This window comes from Lolium perenne, chromosome 5 (genome assembly GCF_019359855.2).
Source record: "Lolium perenne isolate Kyuss_39 chromosome 5, Kyuss_2.0, whole genome shotgun sequence".
NCBI classification, from domain to species: Eukaryota; Viridiplantae; Streptophyta; class Magnoliopsida; order Poales; family Poaceae; genus Lolium; species Lolium perenne.
In genome coordinates, this window is record NC_067248.2 from 192,117,682 (window position 1) to 192,134,224 (window position 16,543).

The 16,543-nt window shown below is 46.8% G+C and overlaps 1 protein-coding gene across 1 annotated transcript; it reads left to right on the top strand.

The window, feature by feature from the left end:
* Positions 1-14,123: 14,123 nt before the first annotated feature.
* LOC139831703 (uncharacterized) lies at positions 14,124-16,281 on the top strand. The gene is made up of 2 exons (XM_071821025.1): positions 14,124-14,276; positions 14,402-16,281. Exons 1-2 carry the CDS (start codon positions 14,124-14,126, stop codon positions 14,828-14,830), a joined length of 582 nt encoding a protein of 193 aa, XP_071677126.1. The 3' UTR covers positions 14,831-16,281.
* Positions 16,282-16,543: the final 262 nt, after the last annotated feature.

Here is a 16,543-nt window from a genome sequence, read left to right on the forward strand (position 1 = left end):
GACGTCCGGCTCCACGTCCATCTCCGATGATGAAGACGACGGCGTGGGAGGCGACGGCGAGCGTTCAGCTATGCCGCGGCCACGACCACGACCACGACCACGGCCGCGACCGCGAGGTCGGCCTCCGCCTCTACCAGACATAGCGTCGAGTCTTGTTGAGAGATGGTGGCAGCTAGGGTTTGGGAGAGAGGCGCTAGGGTTTGTGTGTGAGAGGGACGATGAGAGGCGCCCCTTTTTATAGGCCGGAGGGAGGCGGAGGAGCGGTGGCGCTCATTAACGCCGGCACGCAGAGCTAGGCGCGACGGGACGCGTCGCTGCGCCCTCTGCGGGAACTGCACCGTCGCTGCGCGCCAATAACTTCCGTCGCGAGGTAGGCGACGGTTAGGTTTAAATTAATTGTGCCGCTGACGGGTCGGCCCCGCCACTCCCCGCCTCGCTTTTCGTTGTGTCCGGCGTCCCCGGAGCGTCCCCTGTGGGACGGGGACGGGCTCGGGGCGCCGGACACCGTATAGGGGCGCGCCGGACAAAAAAGGGCTTTGGGGGTCGCGGCTGGAACGCATTTTCTGTCCGGCGCGCCCCAAATCCCTTTGGGGGACGCGACTGGAGATGCTCTAATCGTGCATTCTCCACTTCCGCCCAGCCCTACACAGCTACGGCGCTGCCCGCGCACTCGTCGTGCCGCCACTGCAACTTCGTCCTCTCGGCCGTGTGGAGGCCAGCGAACGACTTTCAACATGAGGAAATGATGGTGCCGCATCTTTCAAGAGTTCTGTTGGTTGCTACCACACGTCGGATGCCAAAAGTCTCTCAGCGGCCTGCTTCCCCATGCCGGTTGGTGGTGGCGAAGATGTCCTACGTACCATGTCCAGATGCGTGAGGAGCAAATCGTGAAACCTTAATCCATCAGGAGATATTTGGGCATCAATCGGCCATTCCAAAACAATGAGGTTAGGTTGGCTTTATAAAAAAAGCTGGATATGTATTCATCACTTTTGATCGTTACTATGAAGTTAGGTTGGCCATTCCAAAATATGCGCTTGCATGGCATAGCACGGACATGAAATAGCTGCAGTACAAGGAGGCTCACTGTGACCCGATGCAAAAATGGGCTTGCATGGGCATGTGATCGATTCATGCACACCTGACATTTAATTCCCTTTTTCCCTAACTAATCCTAGCTAGTCAGTTCATCCTTACAGCTAGAGAAAGAAGAAGAAAATACCTTTTTATTATCCTCAACATCATCCACATCTCCATTACAAAGAATTTTTTAATCGCATCTTCATCACATATACTTAGGCTCAGACGCTCAGGTGGTGACCAAGATGAAATCCACGACCGACGGCAGGGACGATGCTAGCTTACGGTCACCCGTCGACACTGTCTAAATTCCAACATCTCACAAGTGCCGAGTAATTAAGCTAGTTAATCGATCAAAATTCTTTTAAAATTTTGGCATGACCTTGTGTGTATTTTGGACACCCTAACCTGCACGGCAAACAATATAGTTCAATTGAAACAACGGTGGATACAACGCAACCACAAATGACATAAAACATACAAATCAACTCGACCACATGTGTACCAAGGAATCAGCATCAAGGCACGGTTGATGCACAGCAGCACGCAAGTTTACACATTCCCATCCTAGGATTTACATACAACACAATTACACAACATGCTGCATTGTAAGATCCTTCTGAATCATAAACATTCGATAATCATGCATTGCAGTCATATCATCAGCACTATGAAGAAAGCTGTCGCTACAAAGATGGCTCAGCCAAGGCATATATATGATGATCCCCCAAATGGTCTTCCAGCTTCCCACATGATGAATCAGGTTGCTGCAGCAACTAGAAGTTCCAGCTGCTACACTGCCTAGCATCTAGTCCTTCTGGTCTGCTATCATCTCTTCTAGTGCTCCACCGCTGCTGCTACTCCTAGTCCCCTTCTTGTTTCTGTCCTAACCACTTCAGCCTGACCAGCAATGGCAACTGCAAACAAACAAAGAATCCTAAGTCAATTTATTTTCTTGTTCCAATACAGAGATCACAAAACTGCCCTTTACATTTATTTCATAACATATATACAGAAATATAGATGGATGGGTCGATTAATAAATTCAGGGCAGTAGCGAGGAAAACAAGCATAGTTAGTTCGACCAGCTACTAGTTAGCTGATCGTTCCAAGCTCCCAAAGCAAGCAATCTTCATATTGTATCATGAATGATGAAGTGTTGAAAACCCAGAAAACTTACGCATTTTCTTTATGACAAAAGAAACTAGTAACTAAGCTACCTAATCAATTGAATACCAATTAACAGGAGTGTCAACAAATTTTCCATGGCCTATGCTTTTTTCGGACATTTCAATCACAGGGCAAACAATGGATAAGAAAGTGCATCAAGAACAACTAATCTTTTATTCATGCAAACAATCCAGCTGAACCAAAGGTCAGCTGAACAGAAATCCCGCATTACCTAATGTTGGTATACAAGGTCCTGCAAATAGGATGCTGCCTCAATGCATTGTAACCACAAATGCATATACCACAGAGTTTTATACATGCTTCAATCTTCCAGCTTCCAAGTGATGCAGCTACATGTCCCAACACCTTGTCGGTCATTTAGCCCTACGCATTATCCTTGAACATGAACAATACGGGATGGTCAGCTCTAGGGAGAATTTGACAAAAATAAATTCAGAAGAGGGTTACTACTTAAATCCACGTGACACGGCAGCACCATCACATCTATCAGCATCAATTTCTCCCTAGGGATATTAGCATCACAATCGAAGTGAAAAAGGCAAATACTCACAAGTGACATACCAGCTCATGGCTTCAGGTTTGTTGCGTGAAAGCTTGGCCCAGCAGGCAAGTCGAGCTCTGAATTGTAGATCTAACTCCTTATCTGGTTGAAGCCTTGAAGATAAGAGGGGACTGAATTCAATTCAAAATCCATGTACGCTTCCAAAGTATCAAGGTCTGCATTTTTAACACAAAAAGTTAGAACATAAAAGATAGAATTGTCTCTGTCTGTAGATCAACACATGCATACCACAAGACCATTAAAGATTATCTATATAATTCAGTTCACAGTTAAGTAAGCCACATATGATTATATACAAACAAAAGTGTACTAGCAATTACTAGTTCATATCAACCTACAGAGCAGCAGACAAAACAAGTATAGTAGTAGACAAGCAGTTGTATACTGCAATGCCACTTGCCAGTAAATATCATATAAAGCCAGTAAATAATTTTGTTGGTAAATACTTAAAGCCATAAGTCGCAAATATTCACGCGAGCGCACGCGCTATTGCATGTCATGTTCTACTAGCACTTGTCTTACTATACAACTCATCTACGAGCAGCAAGAGAGCTCCCCTTATAAGGTGGTTGAAATCCTTCTAAGTTGGCAAGGTGGGACTAAACTCCCCACCCAACCACTCCGGCCACCACTTACCCTCGTATTATTTGCATGTTGAATCTGGCCCATTTGTTAGAAAGTCCATACACTGGAATACTGCCCACTAATTGATTATGGTGAAATCTAACATCGTGGGCTGCCGAGTAGTGTCGTTATTTATTTTCTACAAAGCGTGTGTGTTGCTTGTTTGAATCACTTGTGGCATCAATGAAGCTAACTAATTATTATCACTAGCACTTGTTCCTAAAAAAATACTACTATGACTAATACATGTTTATGCGGATAGCAAGATGGAGCTGGAGTCAATAATAAAAGTGTATCAGCTAGATATATACGTGCATGCAATCATTGTGGCTAGCGAGGATATGTGTGGGACAACGTGGCTAGTTTCTCCCTGAAGTCGTCCACTTCCAGGTCGATGTAGTTAGTCGTTTGGCCAAGTTGCAAGGATAGATACGCAAATGTCCATCCCTATAGAGTCACCCGGTTGGTCGTGTAGCCGTTTGGCACTATGTGTGTGATGTCGCCGCCTTGGCATTCTCCGTGATTCTATTGCCACTAAGTCTTTCCTGGCTCAGGCGAACCAACCCTGCGCGGAGACCGGCGAACGACTTTCAGCCTCTGAACCACAGCTGCAGACGTCAACAACATGCGCGAGGCTTTGCAGCTGGAACAGAACGCCTATTGTACCCTTGGTCAGCTAGTCAGGCCACCGTGTTTGGCCACGCTTGCTCACCGCGTCATCATTCCCCATGTCTTGATGGTGTTGTCGGTGGCTATTGTGTGGCTCCAAGCTGGGCTTGGATGCTACCTCTGCTGGTTAGCTGCATGTGCATGCGCTGCTGCAAGGAAAATTAGTAACACGTCGAGACCCACGCCGTGGTGGCGCCTGCATTGCCCCCATTGATGTGTTGACCATCTTCAACTTGATGCCGTAGTGTGACCAACGCAATGAAACTGTCATTTCTTCATGCTATCTTCGTCGCCTCCGAGATGCTCCTCGGTATGCTCGTGACGAAAGTCATGCCATGTCAACATGGGTCAACGCCAAGGGACACACTGCGATGGAGTAGTTGCATCACCCAGATCTAATCAAATCATGATAAAAAAAACCTATTACATCTGGTCTCTTATATAATATATGTTTATTATTTGGTGAAGGAACACAAGACACATCTCGATGCCGCTTCGTCGTATCGTATGAGGATGGCGTCTAGGTTACAAAGAGCTGGCAATCAAGTACAAGTGCACCAGGTTACAAAAATTTCACTTTATTAGAAGCCTAGTAGAAAATACATTATGTTGCGAAAATTATTCCTATTATCCAATATTTAATGTGTTCAAAAATAATAATATAAAACAATTGGTAGTCCAATGAAAAATGGCACAACAAAACGATTAGTCAACGAAATGAACATGAAATGATAGGTAGCAGTTAAAGTAACGATTTGTATTGAAGTATCATGCTTTCTTGGGTGAATCTTGTGCAAGGTTCGTGATTGGAGGCCGGTAGGTCTGGTTTTCTCCTACAATGTTGTCACATAGAGGTGCCAGAACATCAGTTGGATGGCATGTCCAAGGTGCTCGCCCCGGACAGATTATTATAATGGCAATACCTTTGCGTTTGTAAAGTACTTCGGAGGTTCCCAAAGCTGCACATCAGTGACGGAGCCATGTTGAGCTTGGGTGAAGAGGTGATCCATCCTCTTTATATATACTACTATGAAACATGTATTACCATCAAATTAAAGAATAAATTCCCCCGCCACAACTTGTTTCTGCACGTCCACATCCACGTTGATCTTCTAAATTAAAGCATGCTACTACAATACGACCGATCTCTCCAACATATCATGATGACCAATCATGAAAGAAATAGCATGTGGAGGAGGTAGAGATCCACACATAATTCTAACATGTTCCATGAAAAAACCAATCACAAGGATCGAGGGCGCATTCAAGTAGCAACAGCCTGGGGCTATGGCACTTGGTAGGCACGTGCGTATGACAGCTGCATGCATACTTATTGAATATTAAACCCTTGATCACTTCATTGAAGGTACGTATAGTATGAGAGAGACGCAAAAAGAACCCCATTAATAAGATCATTATTATAGACAATTTGTTTCCTAGCACAAAAAATACTCCCTCCTTCCCAAAATAAGATGCATATAGTTTTTAATATTGTTCGGATGTCAAAATTTATAGAAAAGGTTTCAACATTTATAATGTTAAATTAATATTGTTGTAATCATCATGAAATATATTTTCACACCGTGTGCATTTGGTATTGTAGATCAAATTTTTAAAAGTTTGAATTTGATCAAAAAATAGGAATCCTATTTTGGGAAGGAGAGAGTACCTTGACGGCTGAACAACACATTAGAGCATCTCTAACAGTAACAGAACATTTCGGAACCGAAAAACCTGTATTCAGTCTCCCGAAAACGTGGCTTAGGATGATTTTGCAGGCGCAGTGAGCAGAACCCGTAAAACACGAACTGAAAAAACACAATTGAAATCTCGCGGGAGAATTTATTGATGAACATATATGGATGGTAGTTTGATGCTCCGATTGAGCATCAAAATTTACATAATATATACTACAAACCTAAATTAGATACTAGCCTTAACCGCCTGAGCCGATTCCGAGCGAAATGAGGCCCGATGGCCTCTGCGCTCGGCGGTGCCGGTGGTGGCGGAGCTTGAGGGTCAAGGCGTAGGACAGCGACGACGCGGAGGACGGTGAGGAGCGCCTACTCGGAGTCAAGCTCGACGATCTCGAGCTTGATGCGGCGGATGCGCTTCTCCCGGCGCGCCGCCTCGTACTCCCGCACTTGGCGGACGGCGTCGACCTCCTCCCGGCGGAAGCGAGCGCGGGCCTCTGCCTCCGTGATCGCCGCCACCTATGCGATCACGGCATCCTCCTTGTTGGAGCCGTGGACGTAGTCTCCCGCGGAGAACATAGGCTCCCGCGCGACGACGAGGTCCTCCTCCGCGGAGCTGTCGTAGACGGGCGGGCGCGGTGGGCGGCTCGAACCACTGGAGGAGGAGCCCTCGCCGCCGTTTTTGCCGTACTTGGCGAGCCTCCCTGGGGGCATGAGCCCCCAGTTCGTCCACCGGCGGGTGCCGCGGCCCTATCACCGGTTGAACTTGCGTCGTTCCGCCTCCGTGCGGAACATGGGGGACGCGGCGGCGAGTCCCCGCCACCCAATCCTGCGCCGCCCCGTGCAGAGCTACCACGCGAGGCCATGGCATCGTGGAGCTGGGGTGAAGCGTCGCTTATGCACGCTGGATTCCTCACCGGAGAGGTGGCTGGTGGCAGCGGAGCGGGTGGCTGCGGCGGAGGGGAGTAGGGTTTGGAAACCAAACTCCCCTCCGCGGACCGTTTTAATACGGGGTGGCCGCCAAGTTTCTCGGGCCCCTGAACTCTGTTTACGGGCCAGACCACGAGTTCGGGCTCCATTCTGGGTCTATTTCGGCCTGAACCTGTAAACTCACCGGAATTTTTTGGTTCCGACTTGTTTTTCACTAAATGTTAGAGTTGCTCTTAAATGATACACAATTTCTATCTCCAAGAATGCAATAGCTATGCCTGATGGAAATACATTGATGCTGAAATATTTTGACGCCTACTGCAGCACGCCGACGCAAGAATTAGATGACAGATGGAATTATTTGTAATAGCTATCATTTCATGCATAAAGTAATAAGGCACGACAACCACATGGCACATGAAAAGATAGGAAAAATCTAGCTTCTACCATAGGGCTAGAAAACTCCAATATAGCCCCTAAAACGGGTAGCGAAATTCAAAAATAAAAGCAGGCTAGGATACACCAAATCTCAGAGTCTTGAAAATCCTTACTCTGGAAAGCTTTCAAACACCTTTGAAATTGCCTCAATCGAAGCGCATATGCAAAAGTTATTACTTAGGGAAAAATACATCGATGAATAAATCACTTGACGCATGGGAATCCGAGCATCCCACTGCAATGACGATAAGACATAACTGCACATGAAATGATACACATGTAATAGCTATCATTCCATGTATAAAATTTGATAACTTGCAACGACGACATGTCCCATAGCACAAAATATGAATGCCGAATGGATGAATGACACATGAAATGATAGGCCAGCCTGAGACAGTGGGGACAAAACACGTGGAGGTGGATGCGTGGAATACAGGAGGGCGCTAGGGACTTGGAATCTCTTTACCGGCATCCAGAGCCCTCCGTCAACAGAAAAACGTGCGTATACCGGTAGGCGAGTTCGACGGAGTGCGCCGGACGTGGTTCCTGGTCACGATGTTTGTCGATATGCCCGTAGAGAGCTTGGAGGCAGGCAAGATCTTGGTGGCAGTGAAGGACGCGGCCGCCATCTACTCCCCTGTATTTCTCTGCTAGTCGGCTCTGCCTAGCTTCATCGGGCAAATGAGGAAGAAGGACGGAAAGCTTGAGCTCTACGTGTCGGACGTCGTAGCCATCGCGCCATGATGGTGGCAGGTACCCTCTCATTGGCGTGCATCGACGTCACAACTCTCACGGTGACGCAGGCATGCGACTTCAACGGAGGGGCGCACATTGTGCTACCGATGCACGCGTGTGCCAGAGAGCATGCCGGCATCGATGACATGCTTGTCGGTCAGCATCGCCGCCGCCTCTCGCGTTGGTGGTGGTCAGAATGGGGAAGGTGGGTGGGCAAAATGAGATCTTAGATTTTTGTTGGTCTCCTTTTGTTCGGATGGCTCCGAGCGCGTCGGTAGCGATGCCATGTTTGCCGGTCAGCAGCGTTGCCACCTCTCTCCTCGGGAGTGGTCAGAGTGGGGAGTTGGTCATCATACGGGGCGGACTGGGACATACCTGCGACTTAGCGTGCTGGCGCGGGGCGGGACGGGTGTACCTCCGACCCAGCTAGCTGGCGCGGGGCTGATTTAATTGTTTCGTCGTGGGCATGGCTAACATCCATTTAATTGTGGTTGGATATGGTACGTATCTGGTTCCAAGCTAACTTTTGGAAGCCCAATTCTGATCGATCAAGCATGAACAACTCACGCATGGCGTGTTGGATATATCTATTAGTTTGTCGGTCGATTAGTTTTCCGGTCGTCGATGGATGATCGTGGCCACCTTTTATGAATGGTTGAGCTAGCTGCTGGTGGAATGCAAGCGCATGCATGCCTCCCGATAATTAATAAGATGCATGCCTTAATTATCCGAGGATGTATCGATCGAGTCAGCGCGCGCAAGAAGGTAGACACTATATAACGTAGTCCGATGGGATAGAAATCGTCGGACCGCATTGCCGTCCATCTCTATTCCAATCATACGCTCTGCATGCAGCTTTTGGTCTCACAGGAAAAAAGAAATTCGACCCATTATCCAGCATGATTACCTAGGTACCTCCATTCCCGAAACTCATGGTCGGTTACTCCTCCCCAAATCAATCTTCTGCTCGCCGCCTTGCAATTCCCCACCGCACCGTGCCGTCACTCTTTTCCCAACCATGCCCTTCTAACCCAGGAGAGACCAGGAGTCCCATACCTCTACCTGGATGGATTCATGTCCTAACACCAATGTTGTTCCGCCGCAAGGAATCACTGACGGGTAACTCTCATCACCAGCGGCCAGCGCATCATCTTTGGAGGCAGTTTGGAGGATCAACAGCGCCCAGGACGATGCTTCCGGTTGCATGGCGCCTTAATCCCAATAAACACAACACGAATTGGTAGAAGGTAATTGCTACGGGCCTAGGTCTTAATCTCCGCACATCATGTATATTGGAAATATTGTAGAACCCTAGAATTGTATATTGTATTGCAATAACCCCGTGAGGTATATATAGAGCTACAATAAGGGGAGAAGGCTTGGACTACAAGAAGATCTAATCCTAGTCTAATATCAGCGGTACATGTATTCTAACATCCTCCCTCAGTCGTAGCAGGAGTGAAGCGAACGCTTGCGACTGGAGAAGTCACGCGCTCCCATCGCTTCTCCTCCTTGTCATCATCGGCGTCCCCTTCTGGTTCCTTCTCTTCCCTCTCGCAGTCACAGCGGGAGTGTCGTGGGCACAAGTGACGGCGCAGACTCTGTTGACTGGAGTTCTTGAGTTGTCGTAGACGTTTTGTTGATGTCGATGTCGAGGTACCCGAGCGTGATGTAGCCGTGGCCGAGGTATGGTCGATGTCGTAGTCGTCATATGTGGTGTAGCCGTATTCTCCGAAGGCGCAAAAAATTGCGCATTTTTGGTCGTAGGGTTTTAGGTTTTGGGCGGCGGTGGCAACGGTTCTGCAGCGGCGGCGGATTTTTGTCATAGCATGGTGGCGGCGATGGGTTTTGTCGTAGTGCGGAGGCGGCAGCGGATCTGCGGCGGCGACGGAGTTTTGTGTCATTGTGCGGCGGCGGCAGCGGATCTGAGGTGGCGGCAGGTTTTTGTCGTATTGCGATGAAGATGTCGATGGAGACCATGTTGATGTAGACCTTGGCGATTTAGTTAGTGATGTTGAACTCGATGTAGATCTTGGTGTTGTCGAACAGCTTGATGTAGTTGTTTGGCTCGGTGTTGTTCGTTCGGCTTGGTGCAGCGTAGATCGATCTGATGAGTGGAAGCGGCCTGCGACGTGCGGAAGGTCGCGTGATGTAGCCGTCTTGGAGGAGATCGCCGCCCGTATGCAACAGGACAGCTGCTTGTATGCATATGGACGTGTCAGCGCTTGTGTTGGGCCGCTGTTTTCCCAATCTCGTGTAGTTCGTTGCATATAGCTGTTGGAGCGGAAGCCATGGGGCAGATTGTCGATGTAGATGTCTTGCCCTGATCGATGCCAAGCTAGATCTTCATGCGTCCTGGAGTTGATGCACCAATTTTCACCGGATGAAGGTCGTACTCATGAGGATTCTAGATATTTATTACGTAGCTAATTGGATCTAATCTATGGAATTGGAAAAATTGGAAATTCAAAAATTTGGATCTAATCTAGTCTAAAGAACCGATCCAATCTTTGATCGAAACTGGGTGCCGCGGAAGTGGTGGGAGGACCTAGGATCGGCGCTGTGAGGTTAACCGCTTTGATACCATATTGGAAATATTGTAGAACCCTAGAACTGTATATTGTATTGTAATGACCCTGTGGGGTATATATAGAGGTACGATATGGGGAGAAGACTTGGACTACTCGAAGATCTAATCCTAGTCTAATCTCAGCCGTACATGTATTCTAACAATGTACACTCTTCGTTTTAGATCTTGTAAAATAACATGTCTATTTTGAATTTAAAAATGTGTAATGCGTTCACATGTTTGTAGCAAGCAGGTTCCAAGTTTTTCAGCTAGATCTTCAAATACTCACATTCATGTATTTATCTTGTATAATTCAATATTAAATATGCAATGCTTCATTGGTACTGAACCTCAAAATTATGTACTACTCCGCCCAAGCTACATACATTGCCCCACAAATAATGTTCTATGATGGTTCAAATAACATCATTCGATGCTTTCATTTTAATTTCTACGGTTTCAATAATCTCCTATGATGCTTCATCCTTATTGTGAGATGCTTCATTTACATCTTCAACAGCTCAACCTACAGTCCCGTATGTACTTTAGATGCTTCATTGCTAAATTAATAATGTTTTGTTACTACTCAGTGGTCACTTCAACCGTTCTCACGCTAAGCTTCGATTCTACTTTTGCATATTTCGTTAACTAACAACGTAATCTGGATTGTAAAAATACACAGCCTACGTACCATCCATGCTTGCAGTAACAACAAAAATCGTTTCACCACTAACCTTTGGAGGTGCTTCCAATTTTATTTCCTACCTACATTTGCTTTTTCTCGATGCACCATAAATACATGCATGAAACTTATATGTATCCTTTTGCAACTTCCAGCAGATGTTTTAGCACTGCATCCAGAAGCTTGTTGTTGTATGTCGTTGATGCTGCTGGCCATGTGCTGCCGCCATTCCTTCTTCATAAAGACTAGGTACCTTTTTCCTAGTTTTGTTGTTAATAAGCCAGACAAGGGAAACACTGTATATAAAAGCGAAGAAGATAAAGAAATTCTGATTCCTGTGTATGAGTGGCTGGTGCATGCATGTGCATGTGAATTAATTAATGATGAATTGTATGGGCCGGACCGGAGACGTAGGTGTGCAACCCAGATGGATCATGAAAGACTAGCAAGTTGAAATGTTTTGACGCCTATCCTAGAGCGCTGCTACAATAATTAGACGGCGGATGGAATGATTTGTAATAGTTATCATTTCATGCATAAAGTAATAAGGAGAGACAACGATATGGCACATAAAATGATAGGAAACAACTATTTTCTAGCATAGGTTAATAAGAAAGCCTAACATTAAGAATTGGGCCAAAAAGTCCAAAACATTATGCTACAACCCTCGAAAGTTGTGTCTATAGCACCGTAAAACAGGTAGCAAAATGCCAAAATAAAGGAAGGCGAGAGGATATGCCAAAACGCACAAGTCGTGAAAATCCTTACTCTCTGAAAGCTTTCAGACGCCTTCGAAATTAACTCGGTCGAAGCTCATATGCAAAAATTACCACTTGCAGAAAATTCAGATTGGTGAAGAAATCACTTGACACTCGGGAATCCGAACACCCCACCACAACGAGATAAGAAACAACGAAACATAAAATGACAGGTAATAGCTCGAATTTCATGTATAAAATGATAACTCGTGACAACGACATGGAGTATGTAATTGTACGCAATAGTTGTCCTATGACACAAAATACTTATGCCCAATGGATGAACGACACATGAAATGATAGGCTGCCGTGAGAGTATCGGGATAGAGCCCAAGCATTGCTGCTCATGGAGGTGGACGTGGGGAACATAGGAGGGCGCCATGGACTTGATATTCTAAAACCGGCATACGGAGCCCTCCGTCGGCCACCACACGCGTGTAGACCAGCAGGCGACTTCGACGAAGCAAGCTAGCCCATGGTTCCTCGACACGATGTATGTTGATCTGCAGATTGAAGACTGGCAAGATCTTGGCGGCAGTGAAGGATGTAGCCGCCATCTCCCCCTACCTTTCTTTGCTCATCAGCTCCACCCAGATTCGTTGTGCCTGGCGCATGTCGCTGCTGTCGCATCATGATGGTGGCCGCCAACCCCTCGCTAGCGTAAGTGCCCTCACAACTCCCTCAACAATGTTGGTTGGCGAGCTCGATGGAGCAACATGCATTGTGCTACCGATGAGCGCGCGATCCTACAAGCGCACCGGCAGTTATGCCTTTGTTTATTGGTCAGCCGCGTTGCTGCCTCTCTCGTTGGGCACATTTTGTTCGAGGCGGCTCCGAGCGTGCTGGCGTCGACACTATGGTTGTCGGCTAGCAACACCGCCGCCTCTCTCGTCTGGAGCGGTCAATGTGTGGAGGTGAGTGGAGAAAATGGGGTATTAGGTTTTATGTTTTGGTAGTTTTGTTCCGTAAGACTCGAGCGCGCTGGTTGTAGAATGGGCTTCATGGCGATACGTTGGGATAAATTTGGCTATGGGCCCCAACCCACCTTTTGTCTTATGGTGTGTGATTATTTTTCAATTGTTTTAGGAGATTTGTTTCTAGTTCGTGGATCCCGGTCTCTACTAATAATTTGTATATATTGCTTGTCAATCTTGTCGGAGCTTCCATTGGTACATCCAACCCATCATACACCCCAAGCACCCGCGTGGCATAGTAGTTGGTAGCCAGAGCATATTTGCGCCATTCGACTAGCTTCGATGACCGGCCATGTGGTTTCTTATCGATTCCTCTGTAGCAATTGCGGGAGATGAGAGGCGCGGGAGTGGGCCACGATGGCCCCGGTGGAGGACTTTCGCAAGAGAGCCCCCCTCAGGAGCGGGAGACGGCAATGATTATGGTGGTCAGGACATGGGCTGCCGACAGATCTCAGGGTGGACGACCTCCTCGGCTCCCGTTAGTTTGATTCCAAAATATAGATTTTGGTTGTCCAAGACTTGACCAGCGAAATCCTGTGAATAATGTGTATTTGTATAGCAGGGGTGTTGGAAGCTCCATCATGAGCGTACAGTACGTCACTAGGTAGCTCATCGAGTGCTATTTATACTATTTGAAGATGGAGAGCGCAGTAGCTCATCTAGTACTATTATTGTTTTCTTCTTATAGATAAGGTGTTTTTTTTCTCGGTTTCTGTTCTAAATAACAAGACAATGGAAATTTTTAGGGAAAAATATAAAGCTTTAAAGAAGAAGAAGAAGAAGAAGAAGAAGAAGAAGAAGTTCTAATTCATGTGCGTGAGTGAATGGTGCGAGACATGGATGTGCAGGTGAATTGAAAGTTAATGATGCATTATACTGGCCGGACTAGCTGCGCAGCTGGCTGGCACGGGAGTGATTGATCTAATTCTAACACTGTATATAGCATCGAATTAATCGTGGTTGGACTTGATTCCAATGTCGATCGATCGATTCCGCACCCCGCAAGAGCAAAGCATGCAGCACGTCTAAAGATGCAAGTGGGACGGGACAATCCGTCATTCCCACCTTCCATCCCGGCAAGCAAGATTCACTAATCCCACTCTTTTGTTGCGAACAAGGGGAGATGACGAGGGGCGCGCGTGGCTGAAAAGACACGCCCGCGGAATCAATCCATCGTTTCTCCTCTTTCGCTTTTCTGATTCACCCACGTCGAAATGAAGACACGCGCGCGCATCTTGGGCACGGACAGGGGCGCCTTGAGCGGCCGGCAGCAGCTGGATCACCCACGTCGTGCCAGCCTGTCCGCTCCGCTCGCCCAGGACCACACCCGCAGCGCGTCCACGATTCTGCGTCTCGCACCCACGCCCGTCCGTACGCGTCTGCGTCTGCGTCTGAGTTTCAGAAGAACTGCATGCCTGATCCTGCTCCCCTTCTTGCGTCGCCGCCGGCCGAGGGAGTTAAGCTGTGACGGCATCAGCAAGGCGTGGATCAGGGTCGCAAGCGCCGGAGGGTTGCCGCCGAGGAGGTCGGAGGCTGGGCGTCGCTCCCCGGCGACATAGTCCGCCTCGTGGCCGAGCGGGTGCTGATCGCCGGCGACGTGGTGGACTACGTCAGCCTCCGCGCCGCCTGCTCCGACTGGCGCGCCAGCACGGACTCCCCACTCCTCGGCGCCCACCACTACCTCCCCGCGCGCGGCTGGGTCGCGCTCTGCGACGGCGACGCCGTGCGCCCGGACGACGCCCGCCAGGTCGCCTTCTTCAAGCCCGCCACCCGCCGCCGCCTCCGCGTCCGCATCCGTGACCTCGCCGGATACAGGGTCGTCGCCATCAGCTCCGGCCTCCTCGTCCTCCTCCACAAGCGCTACAACACCGTCCGCGTCCTCCACCCCTTCTTCAATTTTGTGTGCTCTTATTTACTGTAGGGCGAGAGGGCTCATGTTTGATGAGTATCGTTACATACCTGATGACCATCCCCTCAAGGCGAAAATAAGGATGCAAGATAAGCAGCTGCGTATTACAACCATTACAACTGGTGTGCCCAAGAAGAAGAAGAAGAAGACGAGCGAACCATCTCCTGCAACTTAGCACGGTATTTTTTTTTCTTGAGATGAACTTAGCACAGTACTAGCTATGGGTCTAACGTACAAGTGTGAAAATATGAACAGTTAAAACTAATTAGAAGAACTGAGGCCAGATTAAGAGCCCAAAACTCATATATACATCTATACTATGAAGCAATTATATTCATACATATTCAGAAGGTGTCCTTAACCATTGCTGCTCGATCTTGCATCATCATTTTTCCACTGGACCTACGCGTCAGCATTCCTCCCACCAAAGACGGTGTACAGATGCGGCTTCCTACATGGCCATGGACCATGGATCATGACCCCTCGCAATTGTTCTGGGGCGGTCCCACTGTTTTTCCGTTTTTGTTTTTAATTTTTTTATGAAGTACAAAAATTCAAGGTATAACCAAAATTCTCCCACGGTATGAACTCCAGAAACATATACAAAGGTATAACTGAAAAAGGGAGTACAAAAATACTTAGGAATTTTGGTTTGCATCAATCTTTATGATTGAGAATCAATAGGATATCGTTGGTACTTATGACAATATTGGTGTTTTCTTCTTTGCTAAGAGATATTCATAGGAATGCCCCTCGCAATTGTTCTTGCTCATATAATTTTGTATCAGTCCACGCAGGTTATTCAAATTCACACATCATTATGAAATTAATCACTTTTTTTCTCCGGAGCTATATCACAATAAATTGTTCAAAATATTTTGAAACATCTGACTTGCTTATATTCGCTTCCACAATCCCGAGAAAGAACTCCCAGAGTCATAATTCTTCCACCAATTCAAGTGATGTTTCAATTTTAAATATTTTTTAGTGTGATAGATCTTATTCTTATTTGTTTTCAATCTGCAACTTGTTTTATTTTCTATTTCGTATGCCAGAGTAAAATGAAAGATCATCAATGTCGTCTTTCTAGGGCTAACTTGTAGGGTTCTTATTTATTTAATTATTGTTCTCCTGTTGGACTTCATTTCAGGCTTGTCGGATAGATTTCATACCCTGTCCTCCATATCGAGGACATGATTTGGAAATTAAACTTGGACGCGATCCAATATTATATGAAAATAAAAATGCATGATTAGAATTTGCGGATATGCATCGAGAAATTTACCCAAACTCGGCACGATTCTCGCGAGGCAAGTTTACCCATTCAAAAGTCTAATAATATATAGTGTTCACTAAGAATCCCAGGAGTATCTAATGGTATCATATGTTTCTTCCGCCTATATAGTCTGCTTAACATGCGCAAGCCTCATGAGGTGATATGTGACAAGCATGATAGAATATATGTCTTACAATTTTGTTTACCTATCCCAATACTAAGAAAGATCAAAAGTTTTCTTGACACCAGATAAAATAAATGAATGATTGTTGTCAGATGACTGTTACAACCGTTTTTAGAATTATGCTTTGAGGACACAAAAAATTATTACAACACTACTACACAAAATTTTAGCACACATGGTACGTGAATCTTTTAAAATTGTGTAGGATGAAAAAAATAGACCTAACAACGTCGCCGCCTCACTAACCATCAGCACCCGCCATCTC